At 52.5% G+C, this 21,435-nt stretch overlaps 1 protein-coding gene across 3 annotated transcripts; it reads left to right on the top strand.

Moving 5' to 3' along the window:
- The first annotated feature begins 1,157 nt into the window (after positions 1-1,157).
- Sez6l2 (seizure related 6 homolog like 2) lies at positions 1,158-21,303 on the top strand. Of its 3 annotated transcripts, none has more exons than XM_052714153.1 (18): positions 1,158-1,719; positions 2,600-2,731; positions 3,364-3,663; positions 3,958-4,097; positions 4,278-4,479; positions 8,772-8,957; positions 9,550-9,718; positions 10,277-10,440; positions 12,203-12,403; positions 13,071-13,209; positions 13,937-14,133; positions 14,232-14,426; positions 17,143-17,334; positions 17,426-17,617; positions 18,104-18,142; positions 18,325-18,442; positions 18,557-18,653; positions 20,748-21,303. In XM_052714153.1, exons 1-18 carry the CDS (start codon positions 1,641-1,643, stop codon positions 20,775-20,777), a joined length of 2,772 nt encoding a protein of 923 aa, XP_052570113.1. In that variant the 5' UTR covers positions 1,158-1,640; the 3' UTR covers positions 20,778-21,303. The 3 variants fall into 3 exon arrangements, with proteins under 3 accessions (XP_052570113.1, XP_052570114.1, XP_052570116.1); XM_052714156.1 differs by having other exon boundaries at positions 1,159-1,719; positions 3,544-3,663; XM_052714154.1 differs by lacking the exon at positions 18,104-18,142.
- Positions 21,304-21,435: the final 132 nt, after the last annotated feature.

Below are 21,435 nucleotides of genomic sequence, written 5' to 3'. Positions count from 1 at the left end.
AATCCCCCCGGCCTGCAGCCCCACTCTGTAGCGGCTTCTTTCTCCTTCCTCTTTCCTCTCCCCTTGTCCTGTCTTCTCCCTCGACCTGCTCGGGTCCGTCCTCTCTGGTTCCCGGTCTCCCACACACCCCCCTTCCTGGGCGCCCACTCACCCTGACGTCACCCCTTCCCGCAGCCCTCGCTGCCTGGCTACCCACGACCCCTCCCGGAGGCAGCCGCAGCCCGGCCCTGGTTGGGGGGGGAGGGGAGACCTCTCTCTGGATGTGCCTCTCTAGACCCCCACCCCCAGCCCTGACCGAGCGCCACGTGGGGTACAGGGGCACAGTGCCAACCTCCAGCCGCCCCGCAATGCGAAAAGAAGGGCGGGGCGGGGCGGGCTCGGGGGCGGGGCGAGAGCGCTGCCCCGCGCGCGAGGCCTGTGCTCCCGGACTGCGACTTGGACCGTGGGCCTGCGGGTCCCTGGAGAGATCGGCCTGTGACTCCCCTTTCCCCGGGCTGGGCTTCGCCAGAGCCAGCACCGAGCGGGACGCGGGATCGCGAAAGCCGCTGCAGCCAATCACGGACCCCGGGGCCCGCCCGCGCAGGCGGGGCCGGGGAGCTGTCCGCGCGCCCTGGTGCTGAAAGGGCGCCCGGGGGCCGCGAGGCAGAGCCGGGGCATCGCGGGTGGCAGCCGCTGGGCCGCAGGCCGCTGTCAGGTCGCGTGCGGGAGGAGGGGCCTCAACGCGTACCCCTCAGACGCCTTACAAATGTGGATGCTCCCCTTTTCCATGGGGGAGGGCCGAGTCCATCCCACCTGAGTTTCGGTAAAGGGCACAGTGAAGGCCCTCGGGGAGGTCCGGGTGTGGACAGAGGACATACTGGACAGGCCAGGAAGGCGCGAACCAAGCTGGGGCCCCCCTCGGCTTCCTGGGAAGACCAGGTGCAGATTCCAGATGTGCTGGAATGGCGCCGGGAGAGCCTAATTACTGCTGGGACCAGAGTTTCCTTTCGCTCCCCTAGGGGCCTCGGAGTGCAGATTACGGTCCTGGCTCGGGATCCCTCCTTCCTCCATCTGCACTTCCTCCTCCTCCCTCATCGGCGAATAAATCCCAGGCCCCTCCCTTCGCCCGTCCCCAGGATCTGACGTGGGCTTGACACCTTTCTCAGCTTCTCCCTCCCGCAGCTCCAGTGGCCGAGCTTCGGCTTCCCTGGTTCCGCAACCCCTTCCCTCTTCCTCTCCCCGACAAGCCCCGTTAGAACCCCGTAAGGACCCTCTGGATCCTCAAGCCCACCCTGGGCCCCCGGAAGCTGCCTTTCCCCTCCCACTTCCCCCGGCTGGCAATCTATCCATCCCGATGGACCCAAGCGCCCGAACAAGGGGATAACCTTCGGCCCTCTCGGCCCCACCCCCCGCAGCGGGAGCCGCGCCCCCCTTTACCATAGATCGGAGAGCCAAGGATAAAGATTGAGCTAAAGGGGGCGGACTCCAGGCAACCCCTAGGCCAATTCTGCTCCTCCATCCCAAAGGGAGAAAAATTGTCTTCCTTTGCTGACCCTTAGCAGGAAAGCAAAATTAAAGGGAAAGATAAAAGGACGAGGAGGGAAAGTGACAACTAGATTATTCAGAAGAGCTACAGTGGAGAGAGACTAGGGTGAGTCGCCATGGGGACTCCCAAGGCCCAGCACCCACGGCCTTCCCAGCTGCTGTTCCTAATTCTGCTGAGCTGTGCCTGGATTGAGGGTAAGGACATGTGGGGGTGGGCCCTGGGAAGGCCCTGGGGGGGGTCCTCCACCTTTCTCTGAACATATTGAGTCTTCCGAGCTTGTGGGGGAGGGGAGGGGCATAGTTGACTGGGAAGGGGCAAGCCAAGGCTTTCTGACTGGTACATGGAGCCCTTGAACTCCTAATGTTAAGGAGATGGAAAAATGAATAAGGAGAGCTGTTAGTTGTATTTTAGGGGTTAAATCCAGGAAGAAGAGCTGGGGGAAGTTGGGTGGATGTCTGCGGAGGCGGTGGAAGCAGGCAGGGTACCTGGGTGGGAGATGGAGGTGCTGGGAGAGATGCCAGCGCTGCACATACAAATGTTCTTGGACATATGGACAAAGACAGATGAACACAAGCGGGGATATTCAATCCCTGATTCCACTCTGATCCCCAAACCCGACTCTAGAGAAGGCAGCAGAGACTGCAGAGAGAGAGAGAGAGAGAGAGAGAGAGAGAGAGAGAGAGAGAGAGAGAGAGTCTGCAGAGGCAGAAACCCAGAGAGAAAGCTGGCACTGTGGAAGGAGGTCTGGGAGGTGCTATCAGACTCTCCTCAGAGTTCTGGGATTGGGGGGATGCTTCACTGGGGAGGCATGGAGAGCAGTCCCAGAGGCCCGGCTCTGCACATCCTGCCAGAGCTGTCCAGGGTTAGTAGTAACTAAGGCTCTCACTGACGGCCCAGAGAACGGGAGTAGGGGCTCATGAGTGAGAGGGCAGATTGGAGCCTCTCCTCTGATCTTGGCTCTCAGCCCAGCCTAAGACCCTCTGAGTGTCTGCTAAGAAGTGCTCTGGGAAGTATCTCTCCAGAGAAGGAAGGGATGTAGGGGAACGGAGAGGCTCATAGGACTTCACTTCCTAGGTCTTCCCCTGAAGGAGGATGAGATGATACCAGAGTCGGGAAGTGAGACTCCCACGGTGGCCTCTGAGGACCTGGCTGAACTGCTCCATGGAGCTTTGCTGCGGAAGGGCCCAGAGATCGGCCTCTTGCCGGGTGAGGCCCCTAAAGTGGCATAAAAGTAGAGCAAGAGGCTCTGCCCCTGGGAGATGGAGTGCCTGGCCAGAGGGAAGGCAGGCAGAGAGAGTTCGGAGAGAGAAAGATCCCTAGGAAGCCAAGGAAATTCAGGGGCAGGCAAGAGAAGAAAGAGTCAAAACTGTCCCTAGACAGAGCCAGAGACAGGGACAGAATGATGAACAGACAATCACGAGAAGGTCATGTATCTATAGAGACACGTGAGTTCAGAGAACCAGAGTCACAAAAATGGCGAGAAAAAGTGATATACAACTGGCAGGTGATCTGGGATCCTAAAACCAGAGAGCAATAAGAAGACTAAGCAGAGAAACGCTCCAGAGAGAGTGAGACAGAGAAGAGAGAGAGGGGTAGGCAGAGGAGAGAGCCAGATCTGGGGGTGCGGGAGGCTCAAGGGGGCTGTCAAGACCGTGGTGGAAAAAGAAAAGGAGCTTTGGCTGCAAAATCGTGAGAGAATGTGGGGAGCCTGGGAGGGTAAGGAGAAACTGGGGGATTTTACATTGTGGGGAGTCTTTGGGATCTCATGCTTAGCTGTTCCCCACCCCCATGGACCAATTTGCTGCTCCTGTGCTCTGACTACCCTCAAACTATCTCAGGATCTGACCCAGACCCCACACTAGCCACCCCTCCAGCCGGCCAGACTCTTGCAGCGCCCTCCCTGCCACGTGCCACTGAGCCAGGGACAGGGCCTCTGACGACAGCTGTCACCCCTAAGGGGGTCAGGGGGGCAGGCCCCACCGCGCCAGAGCTGCTGACCCCGCCCCCTGGAACTACAGCCCCGCCCCCGCCTGGCCCCGCCTCCCCAGTCCCACCCCTCAGGCCCGAAGGAGGAGAGGAGGAAACCACCACCACTATCATCACCACCACAACTGTCACCACTACTGTTACTAGTCCAGGTGAGGTGATGGAAAGGGCATGGAAGCACGCATGTGGGGATGAATGGGGGGAAAGCTGCGTGGATCACGTGGGAAAAGGAGCTTAGGTACCGGTAGGAGAGGGGCTTCTGGTTAGTAATGGCAAAGGCCAGCATTAATGTCCATGGGTTCGTCTGTGGGCTTCCATCTGTAGTTGGGGAAGGAAAGTCTCAGTGGAGGATGGTGAGGGGTACTGGGGGATACAGGTGACCACTAAAAATGCCAGGACAGCAAGCACGCAGGACCTCTCAGCCCAAGCCACTTATCTCTCTGTAGTTTTGTGCAATAACAACATCTCCGAGGGGGAAGGGTTCGTGGAGTCTCCAGACTTGGGGAGCACTGCCAGTCGCTCTGTGGAACTCCTTGATTGCACCTACAGCATCCATGTCTACCCTGGCTATGGCATTGAGATTCAGGTAATTTTCTTTGGTGCCAGTTGAGTGTGCCTAAGTCTGGTCTAAGAACGGGTGAACCTGTTTTCTGAGTTAGATGATCTCAAAACTCTTCTAGAATTCTGCAACATGGGTGGTTTACCAGAGGGTGGGGGTTTTCACCCTCCTAACTTGCCCTGGCCTGCCTGTATCTGGCTTCTTTAGGTGCAGACACTCAACCTGTCTCAAGAAGAGGAGCTCCTGGTGCTGGCCGGTGGGGGATCCCCAGGCCTGGCCCCCAGACTCTTGGCCAATTCCTCCATGCTGGGAGAAGGACAGGTCCTTCGGAGCCCAACAAACCGGCTGCTCCTGCATTTCCAGAGTCCTCGGGTCCCAAGGGGCAATGGCTTCAGGATTCACTATCAGGGTGAGAAGTCTGAAGTGCCACTGGAGGGACAAGAGCCATGTGGGGTAGAGAAGACATCTCCAGGGCCCTTCTAACTCAGGGCACTGAGAGGATCTTCTTCCTGCTTGGGACCCTGTGTGGGCAGGACCCTCAAAAAGCATGCATGTGTATTTTTCTCACACATTCATGGATCTGTAAATGGGTGTGAATGAATCCAAGTAGCAATTCATTTATTTGGTCCAATGAATTTTTACTAAGTACCTACTTCATACCAGGCTCTGTGTTAGCCTTAGGGAAAAAATGAATAAGCTTGATATAATTCCATCTTTAAGGAGCTGAGGATCTGGGTAGAAGCATACGTAATCAGAATGGTTGTGTCAGAGTAAGGACGATGAGGGAACTCAGGCAAGGGGAGCAGGTACAAAAGGGACCAAGTTTTTTCTAAGGAATATAGGAATGGCTTCTTGGAGGAGGTGGTGACTAAGATGAGGCCCTTCAGGATGAGCTGGCCAGGGGAAGGGTGGGAGGAAGAAAGAGAAGCAACTGTTTCACGGATGGAAACACACATCCCGAGTTCCAGAGAGGAGAGAAAATGTGACCCTTAGAAAGGTGTAGTACCAGGCCAGGCGTGGTGGTGCACGCCTTTGATCCCAGCACTCGGGAGGCAGAGGCAGGCAGATCTCTGTGAGTTCGAGGCCAGCCTGGGCTACAGAGTGAGATCCAGGACAGGCTCCAAAACTACACAGAGAAACCCTGTCTCGAAGAACCAAAAAAGAAAAGAAAGAAAGGTGACGTACCTCAACATGCATGCATGCATGGAAGGTGGAATTGTCTGCGCTGTGCGACCTGGGTAGTTTCTTTCACCTTTCTACGCCTCATGGCTCCGTCTGAGAAACAGAAGTTATAATACTTTTTGTGAAGTATTACTAGGCAGATCAAATAGTTAGTACCTGTGGATCATCTAAACCAGTGTCTGGATCCAACACTCAAAAATGTCAGCCAGTGCCATCACAGCCAAAGCCAAGAAGGCAGTGAGGGAAGGGTGAATGGAAAGGCCACACTGCAAGGCAGGCAGGTGTCTGAGGAGTTCAGGGCTCTTTAATCTTCAGGTGAGAGGCAGGCAGCTGAAACAGCACCAGCAGAAAACTGACACCCTTAGGTTTGCAATTTTGGCAACTCCTTCTGATTTCCAGGGCAGGAATATTTCATGCATTCATACACAGACGAGCTACACATGTATCTATGCTATCCTGTGTGCACGTGTGTGGGAACCTTCTCATAGTGCACATGCACTTTCTAGCACACATATATGTACATTAACTAAGGGACTCAGCTAATGTCCCCATTCCAGACATTGCTGTCTTCCCCAAGGTCCCTCCGTGTGCTCGTCAGAGACAGGGTCCGTTGTCACTTGGCTTCACGTACTTCCCTCCTTCTCCCTAGATTCCTTGTGCATCTTATTCAAGTTGCAGCGTATGTCCCTTCCTCATGCTCTGAGGGTAAATTGTTCAAGGCAGAAGCTCCTACCGACAGGCCTATTGGAGAGACCAGTGGGCTGGGACTTGTACTTGTGTGCCAGGGACCTGGTTGTTGGAGACAAAAAACACACATGCCTTGGGAGCCAAGGACTAGACATCAGATGGGAAAAAAAGCTACCCATGGCTCCTTTAAGCAGCTGTTTCCCTAGGGCATCAAAACTAGGACTCTCGGGCTAAGTGGAACATTGAGGGGAGCAGGGCTATTGCATAAAGGCTTCATTACCTGCCTTGGTCTTCCCTTGTTTGCAGCTCCTGCAGGCATCTTTAGGACAGAGGCACTATTTAAGCCCTTCTCAACCTGCTCTAACTGTGGCTTCATGTCCAGAGAGCCAGCACAGCCCTGCAAGTTTGCCCATGTGCAAAGTCCTTCCCCCAGCCACTGTTCCTCGCAGTAACCCAGAGAGGACCAAGGCAGCTCTATCTCTCAGAGGAGAGAAAAGATTTGAAGTCACATGGCTTTCTGAGACACCTGAAACTTCATTGCAGAGTCAGAAATCAGATGCCCAAGTCCCTGCCCCACACTCATTCCTAAAATGAGGGTGGGGGTTTACTGACGTGAGTACCCTTGGGTGGGGAATCCTTTGCATGTTTTGTTTTGTTTGTTTTGAGACAGAATCTCTTGTAACCTAAGCTGGCCTGGAACTCACTGTGTAGCCAAGTATAGCCTTACACTTCTGAGCCTCCCACCTTTACCTCCCCAGTGCTGGTATTATAGGCCTGGTTAATTCAGAGCTAGAAGTTACCAAATGAGCTACACCCCATCCCTCCTGCATTGAAAGTTTTTAGTTAGATTTCAGGCCAGTCTTTACTGATATGAATTATTACTAGTGGTGAGAGACACCCCTCCCCAGTGTGAGAGCAACTTGCTCAGGCCTTGGTTCAGTCTCATAGTGATAACAAACAAACAAAAAAAAGAACATGATAAGAAAAGTACATATGTAGAATTGAACACAGGCAAGACCTTATGGGAGCAGGAAAGCCATGAAGTCTTCCTGGAAGGAGTGATACTTAGGTTAGTCTTTGAAAGGAAGAAACCAGAAAGCCTTGCATGTAGAAGCATAGGTGTGAGCAAAAAATATGGAGGTGGTCTGTCTGTGGTGGTGCATACATATAATTCTAGCCCTCTGAACGCTGAGGTAGAGGTACAAGAGTTCACAACTAGCCTAGACTACATACTGAGATCTTGTCTCAAAAAAAAAAAAAAAATCAAAGAGTAGCTAGTTGTCAGTGTTGCATGCCTTTAATCCTGTAGTCAGGGAGCAGAGGCAGATGGGTCTCTGTTAATTCAGGATCAGCCTGGTCTATGTAGAGAGTTCCAGGCTAGCCAGGGCTACGTAGTCAGCCCCCTGTCTCAAAAACAAAACAAAAATCCCAAAGGTTGGGGGAATAGTTCATGGTAGAGCATTTGCCTAATGCGTACAACATCCTGGATTTAATCCCATCACCAGGAAAAAAGGGGGAGGGGGGCCCGGTGTGAGATAGTAAGGAGTCACAGATTATTGTTCAGGACATTTGGGCCTCAGGAGCTGAGTAAACTTAAGGCCTGGGCTGGACCTGGCTGGAGAAGGGACTAGACTATCAAGCCAAAGCGTTCAGAGTCGGCTCTGCTGGCCAGAGAGGGCTTGAATTTTCTGAACCTGCTGTGTTTTTGATGATTGTTTTATGACTGCTCATCCTAGCAGTCTAGGGACTATGGAAAGGCAAAGTAGGGTTTTGCTTTGTTCCTGTCTGTCCCCACAGCCCACCTAGATAAATGCTTGATGACTTTCAGAATGTGGAAGGGATAGGTCTCTGACAGAATCATGAAAGGCTCCAGACTCAGGGAAGCCTTCTGAGTAGAGCCGGCCTACACCTCCAAGACACAGCCTTGGAAACTGAGCATGGTGGTGTGGTTTTCTGAAGGCTGAGGCAGGAGCATTGAGAAATTGAAGCTAACCTGGGCTACACAACAAGACCTTATTTCAAAACCAACCCCACCCCACCCCCGAAAAATAACTTCAAGAAGCTTTGAGAAAGAACGCAAGCAATACAACTGTGAGGAATGTGTAGCGGGAGAGTGACACCAGGAATGACTGGCAGAGGACAAAATGACCTGGATGTGACGAACAGGTCACTGCTGCCCTGATTTGAGGCACAATGAAGTTGGTACAGAAGGGCCAGTTACACAGTTCTCAGGACAAGAGATGAGAGAAATCAGCTTCTCACAGAGAGCAGAGTCAGTACTCCATCAGCCCTCCTTCTCTGAGGTCATTCAGGGGCACTGGGTAGTAAGTCCTAAGTCAACATTCCTAAAGCAGTTTCTTGTGGCTAGCCTGGCTGAAAGCTGCATCTCCATACAAGAACGTTTGTGAAAGAAACAGCACAAAGCATTTCATAAGCAGGAGCCTTGGCATCCACCCCTAGAAAGTGGGTCATGCACTCTTTCTCTGCCTGCCTCTAAAACTGTGTAAATTGACTCGGAAGTTGAACCGTCTCTGCAGATGCCATTTATTATTAGTGCTGATAGAGTTCAGGGTGGTCAATTGATTTGCTTGAGATCACATAGCCAATAAGACTAGGCTCTAAAATAATGTTTGTCTATAAAAAAGGACCAAAACCGGTAAATTACGAAGACCAGAGGTGAGCACTGTGGGTGTTGCCTGTTCCTGAGGCAGGCAGCCAGTGTTTGTGTGCGCTCCAGCAACGAACCCATTTGCTCCCTGGGAGTGGGAGATGGAGGGGTTTGAGAAATTTCTGTGAGATAACAGCTCCCTTCTTCATCCTTGACCTGTCCAGCATACCTCCTGAGCTGTGGCTTCCCACCCCGGCCAGCCCACGGGGATGTGAGTGTGACGGACCTACATCCTGGGGGCACTGCCACCTTCCACTGTGACTCAGGATACCAGCTGCAGGGTGAGGAAACGCTCATCTGCCTCAATGGTACCCGGCCAGCCTGGACTGGTGAACCCCCTAGCTGCATAGGTGAGTGCACACTTCTGTCCTGGGGGAGGGGAACTGAGCTGGGGAATCTCCATCTTTGGGGAGAAGCCATATTGAAGAAGTTTCTAGCTGTAGAACCCCTGTCAGAGTGTCCTCCCCAGAGCTCTCGACCGTGAGGGTCTCCATCCTTAGGGGGTTTCCAACCTTGTCTGGGCTTCATCTTGGAATGCCCCAGTCGGTGCTTGACATCCTATACCACTCTAGATGCCCTGTCTTTGGAGACCCCACCCCAGTGAATCGTGTTTGGGGTCCCTGTGGTAGACTTTGGGCTTTAAGTCTTCATTCTCCACCGAGCATAAAATGCTTACAGTCTAGAGAATCCTACCGTCCAGGCTTCTCATCTGAGAGGTTCAGTTTTGAGGCTCCCTGTCTCAAGGTGCCCACATCTCGGGAGGCTTCATTTTAGCAGGATCTCCATGCATAGGGTTCTATTTCAGACTAGACAGCAACTGGAGAAGGTCCTGTCCCTCTGCTAAACGCACAGGACAGAGGCCATCCCTGGCCAGTAGCCACCAGGCTCTAGAGTTGAGCCTGAGAAAGGGCTGAAGCCTTCCTGCTCTTCCTTTGCCCACAGCATCTTGTGGGGGCACCATCCACAATGCCACACTGGGTCGTATCGTATCCCCTGAGCCTGGGGGAGCTGCAGGGCCCAACCTTACCTGCCGCTGGGTCATTGAAGCAGCTGAGGGACGCCGGCTACATCTGCACTTTGAGAGGGTCTCGCTGGATGAGGACAATGACCGGTGAGAGTCTGGGCTCTGGGCTAGAGGTTCCCGCCTTGGGAAAGCTGGGAGGCTTCAGCAGAGAGCCAGGTGACACTGGATGGATCCTGTGTCAACCTCAGAGAGCAGCTATGCAACCTTAGACAAGTCAGGGTGCCTTGCCGCACCTCAGTTCTCTCTCGTTGGTAGAATGGAGAGAATAGCACCCCTCCAAATGCTTAATTAATAAATACATTAAGATATGTAAAGTAATTGAAGTGGTGCCTAGGACATGATGAGCGCTATAAAAGTGCATGCTGTCATTTTCCTCCGTGTTCTTTGTTTCTTTGGAGGGTGCTCTCAGGCTGGGCACCCAGGCTTTCTGTGCCTCTGTCCCCTCATTTTATGGTGTATAGTATGGTGATAATAGTGTCTGACTCAAGAGTCCTTGGAAAGATCAAACAAGATAAAATGTGTTGGGGCTTAAAAGAGTGCATGGTATGGGTTAGTGTTTGATAATAGCAGCTTAAAGATAAGCCAGGAGAGCGGACAGGCAGCTTCCAGGGAGAAGTGTACCTACCACTCTTCTGTCCATCCCAGGCTGATGGTGCGCTCAGGGGGAAGTCCCCTGTCCCCTGTGATTTATGACTCTGACATGGATGATGTCCCTGAGCGTGGTCTCATCAGTGATGCTCAATCCCTCTACGTAGAACTGCTTTCAGAGACACCAGCCAATCCCCTGCTGCTCAGCCTCCGATTTGAAGGTAATAGTCTTATTTCCTGAGCCTGGCAAACCCCCACACCATTCCCTCTTCCTCACACTAGAAATAGTCACAAGTACATAGTCCCTCCATGCTCATCTCTGTGTTTGGTCCCTGATACTTGACAGGGATCCCATCACAGGGACATCGTCTCATTCCATGTAGTCCCCTCTGATCAAGTTTCAGATATGGCTGGATCCAGCATACAGCCAGGACGACAATTATCTGTCTCTCAGTTCTTTACTGTGCAGTGACTTCGTTCCCATGCAGTCTTTTCCTGTGTGGATCTAACTACAGATTAATAGACTTTCAACTTAAGGCCATCAGAGAAAGGAAATGCTCACAAGAGCTTTGGCAACAATTCCAGAAAAGGTTCTCATTGACTTGATTAAGTTCAATTAAGTCAGGAAGTATTATGATTGGCAGGTCTGCATGGCATGGCCGCCTCTGCTTAGTTCCAACTAAGCCTCATGGACTAGAAGTAGGAAAGGCATGTTCCACCTTCCACCTAATGAAACAAAAAGGGGAGCTGTGACCAGAAGAAAGAAGAATGGATGTTGGACAGGTCAAAAGGAATCAGTGATCATGGGAGAAGAGGCAGTTAGATATGGCCCTCCGGGATGGAGGTTAAGCAGATGACTAGAGAGAGGAAGGTGGGCAGCAGCTTAGGAGAAAGAGGCAATGATGCATTTGAGAAACAGCATGGCTAAGAATTTATAAAACAATAGCAAGAGGCAATGAACCAGTGGGCAGTGGTGACACACGCCTTTAATCCCTGCACTTGGGAGGCAGAGACAGTCAGATCTTTTAAGGCTAACCTGGTCTACAAAGTGAGTTCCAGGACAGCCAGGGCTACATAGAGAAACCATGTCTCGGGAAGAGAGAAAGAAAGGGGAGGGTGCAATGGAAGGGATGTGTTCCGAGATTAAAAGGGTGTGGTTTTGGATGGGTCACAAATAAGTGGAATTGGCACTGGGCCCTGCTAGGTGGACAGGATTTGCACATGATACCTTGTCAAGTTAAGTAATAGGAAATATAATAGTGAATCTGCAGAAACCCAGCACATGATGGGTTCTGAAAGCGCTGAAGAGCTCTCAGCTTTTCGGTGAGAATTCCAGTCTGCCTCTCCAGGCAGGCGTGCTGTGCTGTGAGCTTCAGGGCCTCGCCCGCATCGCAGGTGGCTTTGTAGATAAGATGCAATCAGGTGGACAGGCGAAAATGCTCTAGAGATGTTCATTTTGGTCCTCAGTAAAAGTTGAGCAGCTTCTGCACTAGCTGCAGTTTTTGGATTCCAGCAACACTGTGGATGATCAGAATCCAACTGTTATTTCTGAAGCGAGAACACACCTACGCAAGCCAGTTCTCCAGAAACACCCCTCCTCAGGCCCCTTACTGTTTCCTGAGCCAAATGTCTGTGGATGAGAACTAACCCTTTAGGATTGTAGTTCTGGCTCTGTAGTTGCCTCCTAGGTGACCTTGGGCTGGTGGCTTTTTGTCTGAAGATGTCCTTATCTGTAGAATGGTGGTTAGTACTCTTGGCACAGGTGCATGGTTCCAGCCACTTGGAAGGCTGAGGCAGGAAGATCTCAAATTCAAGGTCAGCCTGAGCTACATATAGTGAGACACCCCCCCCATCTCAAGATACCAAAACAAATTTAAAAAAACCCATGTAGGGCTGAGCAACACCCAAATTCAGCCTAAGTACCCAACATAAGATCCCTGAGTCCTGCCCTAATGCTTAATTTTGTGACCAACTCCTCTCTAGCCTTTGAGGAGGATCGATGCTTCGCCCCTTTCCTGGCACATGGCAACGTGACTACTACAGACCCTGAGTACCGCCCAGGGGCACTGGCCACCTTCTCATGCCTCCCAGGATATGCTCTGGAGCCGCCAGGGCCCCCCAATGCCATCGAATGTGTGGATCCCACCGAACCCCACTGGAACGACACAGAGCCAGCCTGTAAGGGTGAGTCCTGTACATCCCAGAGTCCTTCCGCCCACAGACTGCCCCAAAGTTGGGACCTCAGGAAGGCAATTGTAAAGGAGATCTGAAATGAACATTAAGACATAATAAATCCAAAGGTGGGCTGCAGAGATGGCTCAGCAGTTAAGAGCACTGACTGTTCTTCTGGAGGATCTGGGTTCAATTCCCAGCACCCACATGGCAGACCACAACTATCTATAACTCCAGGATCCAACACCCTCACACAGACATACCTACATGCAAAACACCAATAAAATATAAGTAAATAAATGTTAAATTGGAAAATAATAGTTTAAAAACCAAAACACAAGCCCAAAGCCTGGGTAAAGCTCTGCCCCTTCAGAGGCTGCTCTCTTGGAGAAGTAATTGCTGGGCTTCTTTTGAATTCAGGCTCAGACCCAAAAGGCCTCTAGAGCTAGAACTAGAGTTGGGTTGAGTTGTGGATTGGGTGAGTAAGCTGGAAAGGGGGTGGGGTTAATGAAGGGCAGGGCTGGGAAAATAATCATAGTAAAACCTAGATATGACCAGAAATCTTCACACCAAAAAGCCTGTTGAGGTGGCCTAGTGCACACTCCTGAGAACAGTGGGGATTATGGTGAATGGTGATCACATGCCCACGTGGGTCCTGAACCTGACACCTCTTCCCTAGCCATGTGTGGAGGAGAGCTATCTGAGGCAGCTGGTGTGGTCCTCTCTCCCGACTGGCCCCAGAGCTATAGCCCTGGCCAGGACTGCGTGTGGGGCCTGCACGTCCAGGAAGAGAAGCGCATCTTGCTCCAAGTTGAAATGTATGTCTGGGTCACATAGCTTGTGTGATGGGTGTGGGTTCCATCAGGTGTGTGAGACAATGCACAGCCTGCATTCTGAGCCCAGCGGGCTCTTCTGAGTTCACAGAGAACTCTGTGGGTACATTGGTGTTCTGAAAGACGTCGTCAGGTGGGTACAGGACAGAGGCAGGAGACCTGGGTTCAAGTTACTTGGAGAATAAGGACAAGTAAAGGGAGCACAGCCTTCTCCGAGGGCTGCTGCACGTCTGGAGGGCTCTGCTGTCAAACGCTCTGTCGCTGAGCTATACCCCGCATTCGTGTGTGTGTGTGTGTGTGTGTGTGTGTGTGTGTGTGTGTGTGACACTGCTTCTTATCAAAGGGACCCAGGCCCCAAATTGGTGCCTTATTGCTACAAGTCATGAGGCGGTCACGTGAGTGGAGAGAAGGTGCATGGGCGTGGACCCAAAGCAGATACTCAGGCAGAGCCCAGCATTTGAGAGAGTGTCAAAGAAGGACGAGAGGATGAAGAGTGGATGGAGCTAGTGATGGGCGGGGACTGAAGATTAGAAAGCAGGAGTGGGAGGAGTCAGTCCGCCTGTAACCGGGAGAGAACCCTAATGGTCAAAACTGAGAGAGGGGAATTCAGAGCAGGGCTGGTTCAGAATGAGCGAGTTGGGGACTGACTGGGCAGAACCGGATGAGATGGGCTAGTCGCCGCTCGCCCAATTTTCTGACCCCCTCACTGCAGCTTGAATGTTCGCGAGGGGGATATGCTGACACTGTTCGATGGGGACGGTCCCAGCGCTCGAGTCCTGGCCCAGTTGCGAGGACCTCAGCCGCGCCGCCGCCTCCTCTCCTCCGGACCCGATCTCACTCTGCAGTTTCAGGCACCCCCTGGGCCCCCAAATCCGGGTCTAGGCCAGGGCTTCGTATTACATTTCAAAGGTACGGAAGGCGAGGGCTCTGGACGGTCAGGGGGCTGGCAGGGAGCGGGCACCAGCGCGAGGCCCTCTGAGGCTGGAAGAGGTCCTTCTTCACCACAGAGGTCCCCAGGAACGATACATGCCCTGAGCTGCCACCTCCTGAGTGGGGCTGGAGGACCGCATCCCACGGGGACCTTATCCGGGGCACAGTGCTCACTTACCAGTGCGAGCCTGGCTATGAACTGCTGGGATCAGACATCCTCACTTGCCAATGGGACCTGTCCTGGAGCGCGGCTCCACCTGCTTGCCAAAAGAGTGAGTAGGACCCCACCCGTAAGCCTAGCCTTCGCTCTGACCCCGCCCTTCCCTATCACTCCTGGATGTTTCGCCCTGAGTCTTGCTTAGGTCTTCAGACCCAACCCCTATGTCCTTTAGGTCCCACCGCGTTCAGTGTCTTGAAATTACTACACACACACACCACCACCACCACCACCACCACCACACCACCACCACCACCACCACACCACCACCACCACCACCACCACCACCACCACCACCACCACCACCACCACCACCACCACTACCACTGCGTCCCGCCTTTAGTTCAGACTGCTTTCTTCCTTTCATCTGTTGCTCAATCCACTTTTCATCATGGCCCAAGCCCCCTCCACTCCAGACCCCATCCCTGCCAGGGCTGAGTCCCACCCCTACCAGGTTTCACCAAATTGCCCCTTAGCTTTGCCCCGTGAACTCTTAGTTCTCTTCTATACACCCCCAAACTCTTAGTTCCCCGAAAGCTGACAGGGTGGGAAGTCACTCTGTTAGAGGCAAGGCTTGTCAGTGGATTTGATCTGTTTGAATGCAGTGGTTGAAGCCTGGCACTGGGTTGTGGTTATAGTACCAGTTCCTCGTTCCTTCCTACCCTGATGGGTCTCAGACCTGGAGGAGAGAGATACATAAGCAACCAGGCATGGTGCGCAGTGGTAACCAGGGGATGACCTGGGGTAAAGTACTTAACGTCTCTGAGCTCTGGCTCTCCCGTGAATGAAGCAGGAGTAGTGCAGAGCAGAGACAGCTTTTCACAAATGCCTGGTGCATGTAAAGTCATGGCACAGCTCTAAGCATGCAGCAGCATTGTAGGAAGATACGGCCCCATTCACCCAGGAGTGAGACAGTCACTTCAGAGGAGTATTTAGGTTTTTTTGGTATGATATTTACAGGAGCTTGGAGGCTTTATTTGTCTTTTAAAAATGGCTGTGCACAGTGGCTGAGGCAGAATGATCATGAGTTCAAAGCCAACCCTGTCTGGAAAGCCCAAGGGCTGGGGGTGTAGCTCAGCGACACAGTACTTACTTGGTAAACAAAACAAGTAAAACAGACTTTAAAAAAAATGCAGAGCCAGATGTGGTGGTGCAGCTGTGCACTCCCAGCACTCAGGAAGCTGAAGCAGAAGGATTTCCAAGAGTTCAGGGCCAGCCACGGCTAATTATTAGCAAGACCCAAAATATGAATAAACAAACAAACAAATAAATAAAGAGAACAAAGCAAACAGCAGGAAGAAGCAGCATCTCGTCTCTTAAATTTGGAGACACTGACACAAAGATGGGTTGTAGTTCTTTTTTTCTTTCCCCTCCCTTTGTTTGTTTTCGAGACGGGGTTTCTCTGTGTGGTCCTGGCCATCTGGGAACTCGCTCTGTAGACCAGGCTGGCCTTGAACTCAGAGATCCCACTGCCTCTGCCTCCTCAGTGCCACCATTGTAGTTCTTGCAAATGGCCCCAGGGGTCAGTGGGGAGGGATTTCAGAAAGCCGGATTTGGACTAGAAACAGGGAACACTTGCTGACACTGCACCTCATCCCTGGAGGATTCACAGAACTGTGGGGCTGAGCGGGCCAAGCAGTCAGGTTGTCTAGCCAAGGCTGGCCTTGAAAAGTTGCCCAGGCTACACCTTGAGTCTGATGCTGAGTTGAGACTCAAGTCTCGGGATCTATCCAGAACTCCATGACTATGATCCTGGCAGGTTCCAGCTCGGCTCAGTGCCAAGCCCTGGGCCACAAGAGAGATGGCAGTAACATTGATCGGTCAGGATAATCAGGATTAAATATTTATCAGGCTGCCTAGCACAGGTTTATAGGAGTCAAAGGCCATGGAGCTGGAGAGATAGCTCAGATGCCATACAAGCATCAGGACTTGAGGCCGATCCCCTGGACCCACATAAAAGCCAGGTGTGGAGGCACACAGGCCTGTAACCCCCAGTGGTGGGGGCATGAAGGATCACTGGAGCTTACTGGCCATCCAGTTCAGCTAAATAGGTGAGCTCCAGGTTCAGTAAGAGGCCCTGTTTCAGTTTATAAGTTGTAGAGTAATAGCAGACCACCACCCGGCCTCTACATGCACATACATGAACACATACACACACTCGCAGAGGCCATGGTTATGACCTTCTACAGTAACACTGGGCGTAGAAGGGGGCAGTATATGCCAGCCACGTGGGCCGGGCACCACGCACATGGAGGGGACACGAGAGCCGCCCTCCCTTGAGGCACCAGCTTCCGTCCATAACAATGGTCTTTCGTGCCAGGGACAGTGCTGGGTTTCAGTTTGTGTGCTCTGATATAATAATGAAACATTTTGAATTTTACCCAAAGACAGGGGCCGAGTTTGCCCTGCTCACCCTGCTTTCAAAAGAAATATAAAACACACCGACCTCCCCTCCCCTCCCACAGGATCTCATTATGTAGCCCAGGGTGTCCTGTTCTGGGACTTGCTATGTAGCCCAGGCTGGTTTGGAGCTCATATTCCTTCCTTTAGTCCCAAAGTGGTGGAATTCCAGGCATTGCCCCATCACATTTGGCAAATCCACTGACTCTGAAATGTTTCTGACTCACACTATGTCCCTCAAGGAATAGGACGAGGAGGAGGAGGACAAGGCTGTTCTGAGGAGACCGCTGGACACTCAGGCCTCTATAAGCCCTGTTTCCAGGCAATCCCCTAAGGCCTCGCTTCCCCTAACCGCTCTCTTCTGTCACCAGTCATGACTTGTGCTGACCCTGGTGAGATCACCAATGGCCACCGGACTGCCTCAGATGCTGGTTTTCCCATCGGCTCCCACGTCCAGTATCGCTGTCTGCCAGGGTACAGCCTGGAGGGGGCAGCTGTACTCACCTGCTACAGCCGAGACACAGGCACACCCAAGTGGAGTGATCGAGTCCCCAAATGCGCCTGTAAGTTTGAGGGACACCCCAGGAAGGGAAGACCCAGGAACCCAGACTGGCCCTGCACAGTTTCTAAGCGGGCCTGTGATGCTCCCTGCAGTAAAGTACGAGCCGTGCCTGAACCCCGGGGTTCCCGAGAATGGTTACCAGACATTGTACAAGCATCACTACCAAGCCGGCGAGTCTCTGCGCTTCTTCTGCTATGAGGGCTTTGAGCTCATCGGCGAGGTCACCATCACCTGTGTACCCGGTCACCCCTCCCAGTGGACCAGCCAGCCCCCGCTCTGCAAAGGTGCCTGGGCAGACAGGGGCATATCATCATCTGGGGAGTGACGGAGCTATAAAAGTTGGGTAGACAATTCAAGACCAATGGTTGACCCTGCTGAGTGCCCAACCTGGGGGCTCTCATCCTCACAGACATGGCTGGAAAACCTAGGGAGCTCTGAGGTCCCTTACCTATCAAGGGCTGTAGTGCGGGCTTTGGTTTAGAAGCCCCTTGCCCTCTCTGCAAAGGCCTCGGTTTTGCTATCAGTGAGAAATCCTGAAACTGGTTGGCTCAGACTCTCCAGGAACCTCGAACCTTTAGTGGTTTGGAGGAGGATAGGCTCTGAGCCATAGTTCCCAGGCCCCAGACACACATAGGCAAAGATAAGTTTTGATTGAACAGAGGGCAGAGAACCAGGCTGTGCAGCCCAGCCGCACCGGGCTCCGGCCCTCTCCCCAGTCTCCTTCCCTCCCTGGCTCAGACCCCGTCCCCCTCCCCCTCCTCTCCCTGCAGTGGCCTATGAGGAGCTCCTGGACAACCGAAAACTGGAAGGTCAGTGAGGGTGCAGGTGAAGACCAGGCCTGGCCAGGTTGGGAGGGCAAGGTCAAGGCTGGGGGCAGGAGGCCAGGCCCCAGAGGGGTGAGGCCAAGGGTTCAGGACCCAGGGCAGGAGGCTGGGAGAGCCCAGGAGTGGGTCCAGCCCTGCCTCATTTACTGTTCTTCCTTCCTCCGCAGTGACCCAGACTACAGACCCATCACGGCAGCTGGAGGGTGGGAACCTCGCTTTGGCCATCCTGTTGCCCCTGGGCTTGGTCATTGTCCTGGGCAGTGGTGTTTACATATACTACACCAAGTGAGTGCCATGCCTTGACTGATGCCAGGGCAGGTGCCATACCTGGCATGGGAGTCAGGTAAGGGAGTTCAAGGACTCACACATGATAAGTCCACTGTCCCCTCCCTTCCCCAGGCTGCAAGGAAAATCGCTCTTTGGCTTCTCTGGTTCCCACTCCTACAGTCCCATCACTGTGGAGTCGGACTTCAGCAACCCACTGTATGAAGCTGGGGTGAGTCCCTCCCCTCCCCTTGGAATGCCACGTCTCTCAGTCTCCCCCAGGACTTCATAATCTTCTCCCAAAGTCTCCGTGCTCTCTTTTGGGAATTTCAAACTCAGTTTCCTACAAAAGTCATGAGGGTCAAAGCAAGGCTGTGTGTGGACGGTAGGGAATGGTAAGGACTGGCTGTAGCTAACTGGAGAACCAGAGTCCATCCACAGGTACAGCTCAAATCCATAGTGGGCATTTCGGCCCATCTCCAATCTTCAAGTTGTTCTAGACATTTCAGAAATTCATATCTTTGTCATCTTATGATATTACAGGATAAACCAAACATATATTAGCTAGATTCAACCCAGGAAACTTCCTCTCCCTCTCTCTCTCTTTCTGTCTCTCTCTTTTGAGACAGGGTCTCACTATGTAGCCCTGGCTGGCCTGGAACTCTCAGAGATCTGCCTGCCTCTGTGCCCTGGGTGCTGGGATTAAAATGTGCACCACCACACCTGACTTGGAATCTTTACTAAAAGATATTTTCTAGCTGGGCTGTGATGCACACCTTTAATCCCAAGCACTTGGGAAGCAGAGGCAGGTGGAGCCCTGTGAGTTTGAGGCCAGCCTGGTCTACCAGTCTACAAAGTGAGTTCCAGGATTGCCAGGGCTACAAAGAAAAATAAATTTTTTTTAAATTGTAGCCAGGTAGTGGTGGCACACACCTTTAATCCCAGCACTCAGGAGGCACAGGCAGGTGGAGCTCTATGAGTTGGAAGCCAGCTTGGTCTACAGAGTGAGTTCCAAGACAGAGCTATGCAGAGAAACCCTGTCTCAAAAACAAAAACAAAAACAAAAAACAAGCTGGGCAGTGGTGGTGCACGCCTTTAATCTCAGCACTTGGGAGGCAGAGCCAGGCAGATCTCTGGGAGTTTGAGGCCAGCCTGGTCTAGAGAGAGATCCAGGACAGGCACCAAAACCACACAGAGAAAACCTGTCTCGAAAAAACAAAAACAAACACAAAACCAAACAAACAAAAAACCGAAACAAAATTAGAATTGTTTTATGTGTATGGGTGTTTGCTTGCCTGTATGTCAGTATACCAAGTACATGCAGTGCCCTCAGAAGTCAGAGAGGGCATCAGATCCCCTGGAACAAGAGTTACAGACAGTTGTGAGCCACCATGTGGGTGCTAGGAATCCAACCCAGGTCCTCTGGAAGAGCAGTCAGTGTTCAACTGCTGAGCCATCTCTCCAGCTCCTCTATATTAATTTAAATATCAAGGTCTTGCTGGTCGTGGTGGCTCAATGATTTTAATCCCAGCACTCCAGAGGCAGAGGCAGGCAGATCTCTGAGTTTGAGGTCAGCCTAGGCTACCTAGGGAGTTCCAGGACAGCCAAGACTATATAGAGAGACTCTGTCTCAAAATAACATGGTCGGCCAGGCGGTGGTGGTGCATGCCTTTAATCCCAGCACTTGGGAGGCAGAGGCAGGCAGATCTTTGTGAGTTCGAGGCCAGCCTGGTCTACAGAGTGAGTTCCAGGAAAGGCGCAAAGCTACACAGAGAAACCCTGTCTCCAAAAACCAAAAACCAAAAACAAAACAAAAAAAACCATGGTCTTTCTGAGAGTGTGTAGTACTGGAGATTAAACTTAGTGCCTCATGTACAGTTGGTGAGCTCAAGACATCTGATGGCATCTCTAGTGTCTCACCCTCTTTTTTATTCTGAGACAAGGGTCTCTCTATGTAGCTCTGGCAGATCTGGAACTCTATGTAGACCAGGCTAGCCTCGAATTCACAGGACACCCACCCACCCACACACACACACACACACTCTGCCTCTACCTCCACGTGCTAGGATTAAAGGTATGCAACATCATGCCTAGCTCTCCAGTCCTCGTGGATTTTGAGAAAGGGTTTAAATTGTCCAGTCTGATCCTGAGCACCTTCTGTAGCTCAGGCACACCTTGAATTGTGATCTTCTTGCCTCTATCTCCCTAGCAGCTGGAATTACAGGTTGGTACCACCAGACTCAGCTCAAATATTATGTCTTCCCCCTCCTGTGGATGCCTCTTCACCTCCAACTCACTCCAATTTATCTGCTCTTTCTGTCTTCAGGATACACGGGAGTACGAAGTTTCCATCTGAACCCCAAGTCTAAGTCTGCAGGACCCAGGATCTCCCCGCTCTCTCACCATTCTGGGCAGTGAGGAGCGTAGGACCTGGTCTCTGGCTCCCCTCCCCCCCTGCTGTGTAAATAGTCTTCCCATCCCATGAGGGGGCTTTGATGGCCCTGGAGACCCTACAGTAAATAAACCAGCATCCTGCCGTCCAAAGCCGCCTCTTCTTAGTTGCCAAACAAGGGGCCTTCCGTCCCCACATCCTACTGACTTCTGGACCCAGGGAAGGGAACTCAGCCCCTTGCAACTCCTGGGGCCCCTGCCAGCCCAGGACCCCACTCAAGAACTGTCCCCTAGCTCTACTATTCCCATGGCCATGAAGGCTCCCTAACCCCAGATGCCGACTGCTGCTGGGCCTCTGAGGGTGAGAGGGATGACGGGAGAGGTGGGACCGAGCCCCATCCCTTCCCTGTGCCTTCCCACCCACACTCCCTTTATTTGCTTCTGAGTTCTTGTTTTTGAGCAATAAACAGAAAGTCACCACTTGTAACTGAGCTGGTGAGTCTGGGAAAGTGCGGCTCAAGGTTGGGGCAAGTGATGGGGAGCCCTCTGGAGGGGGTTTGGGGAAATGGAAGTTCTTTGGAGGAAAATGGAAATCCCAAACTGGGCAGGGTCCCAGGTGCTGG

The sequence above is a fragment of the Peromyscus californicus genome, unplaced genomic scaffold (genome assembly GCF_007827085.1).
Source record: "Peromyscus californicus insignis strain IS unplaced genomic scaffold, ASM782708v3 Scaffold_4__1_contigs__length_199733344, whole genome shotgun sequence".
NCBI lineage: Eukaryota > Metazoa > Chordata > Mammalia > Rodentia > Cricetidae > Peromyscus > Peromyscus californicus.
Note: the sequence above shows the minus strand (reverse complement) of the source record. Positions and strands in the feature narration are given on the sequence as shown.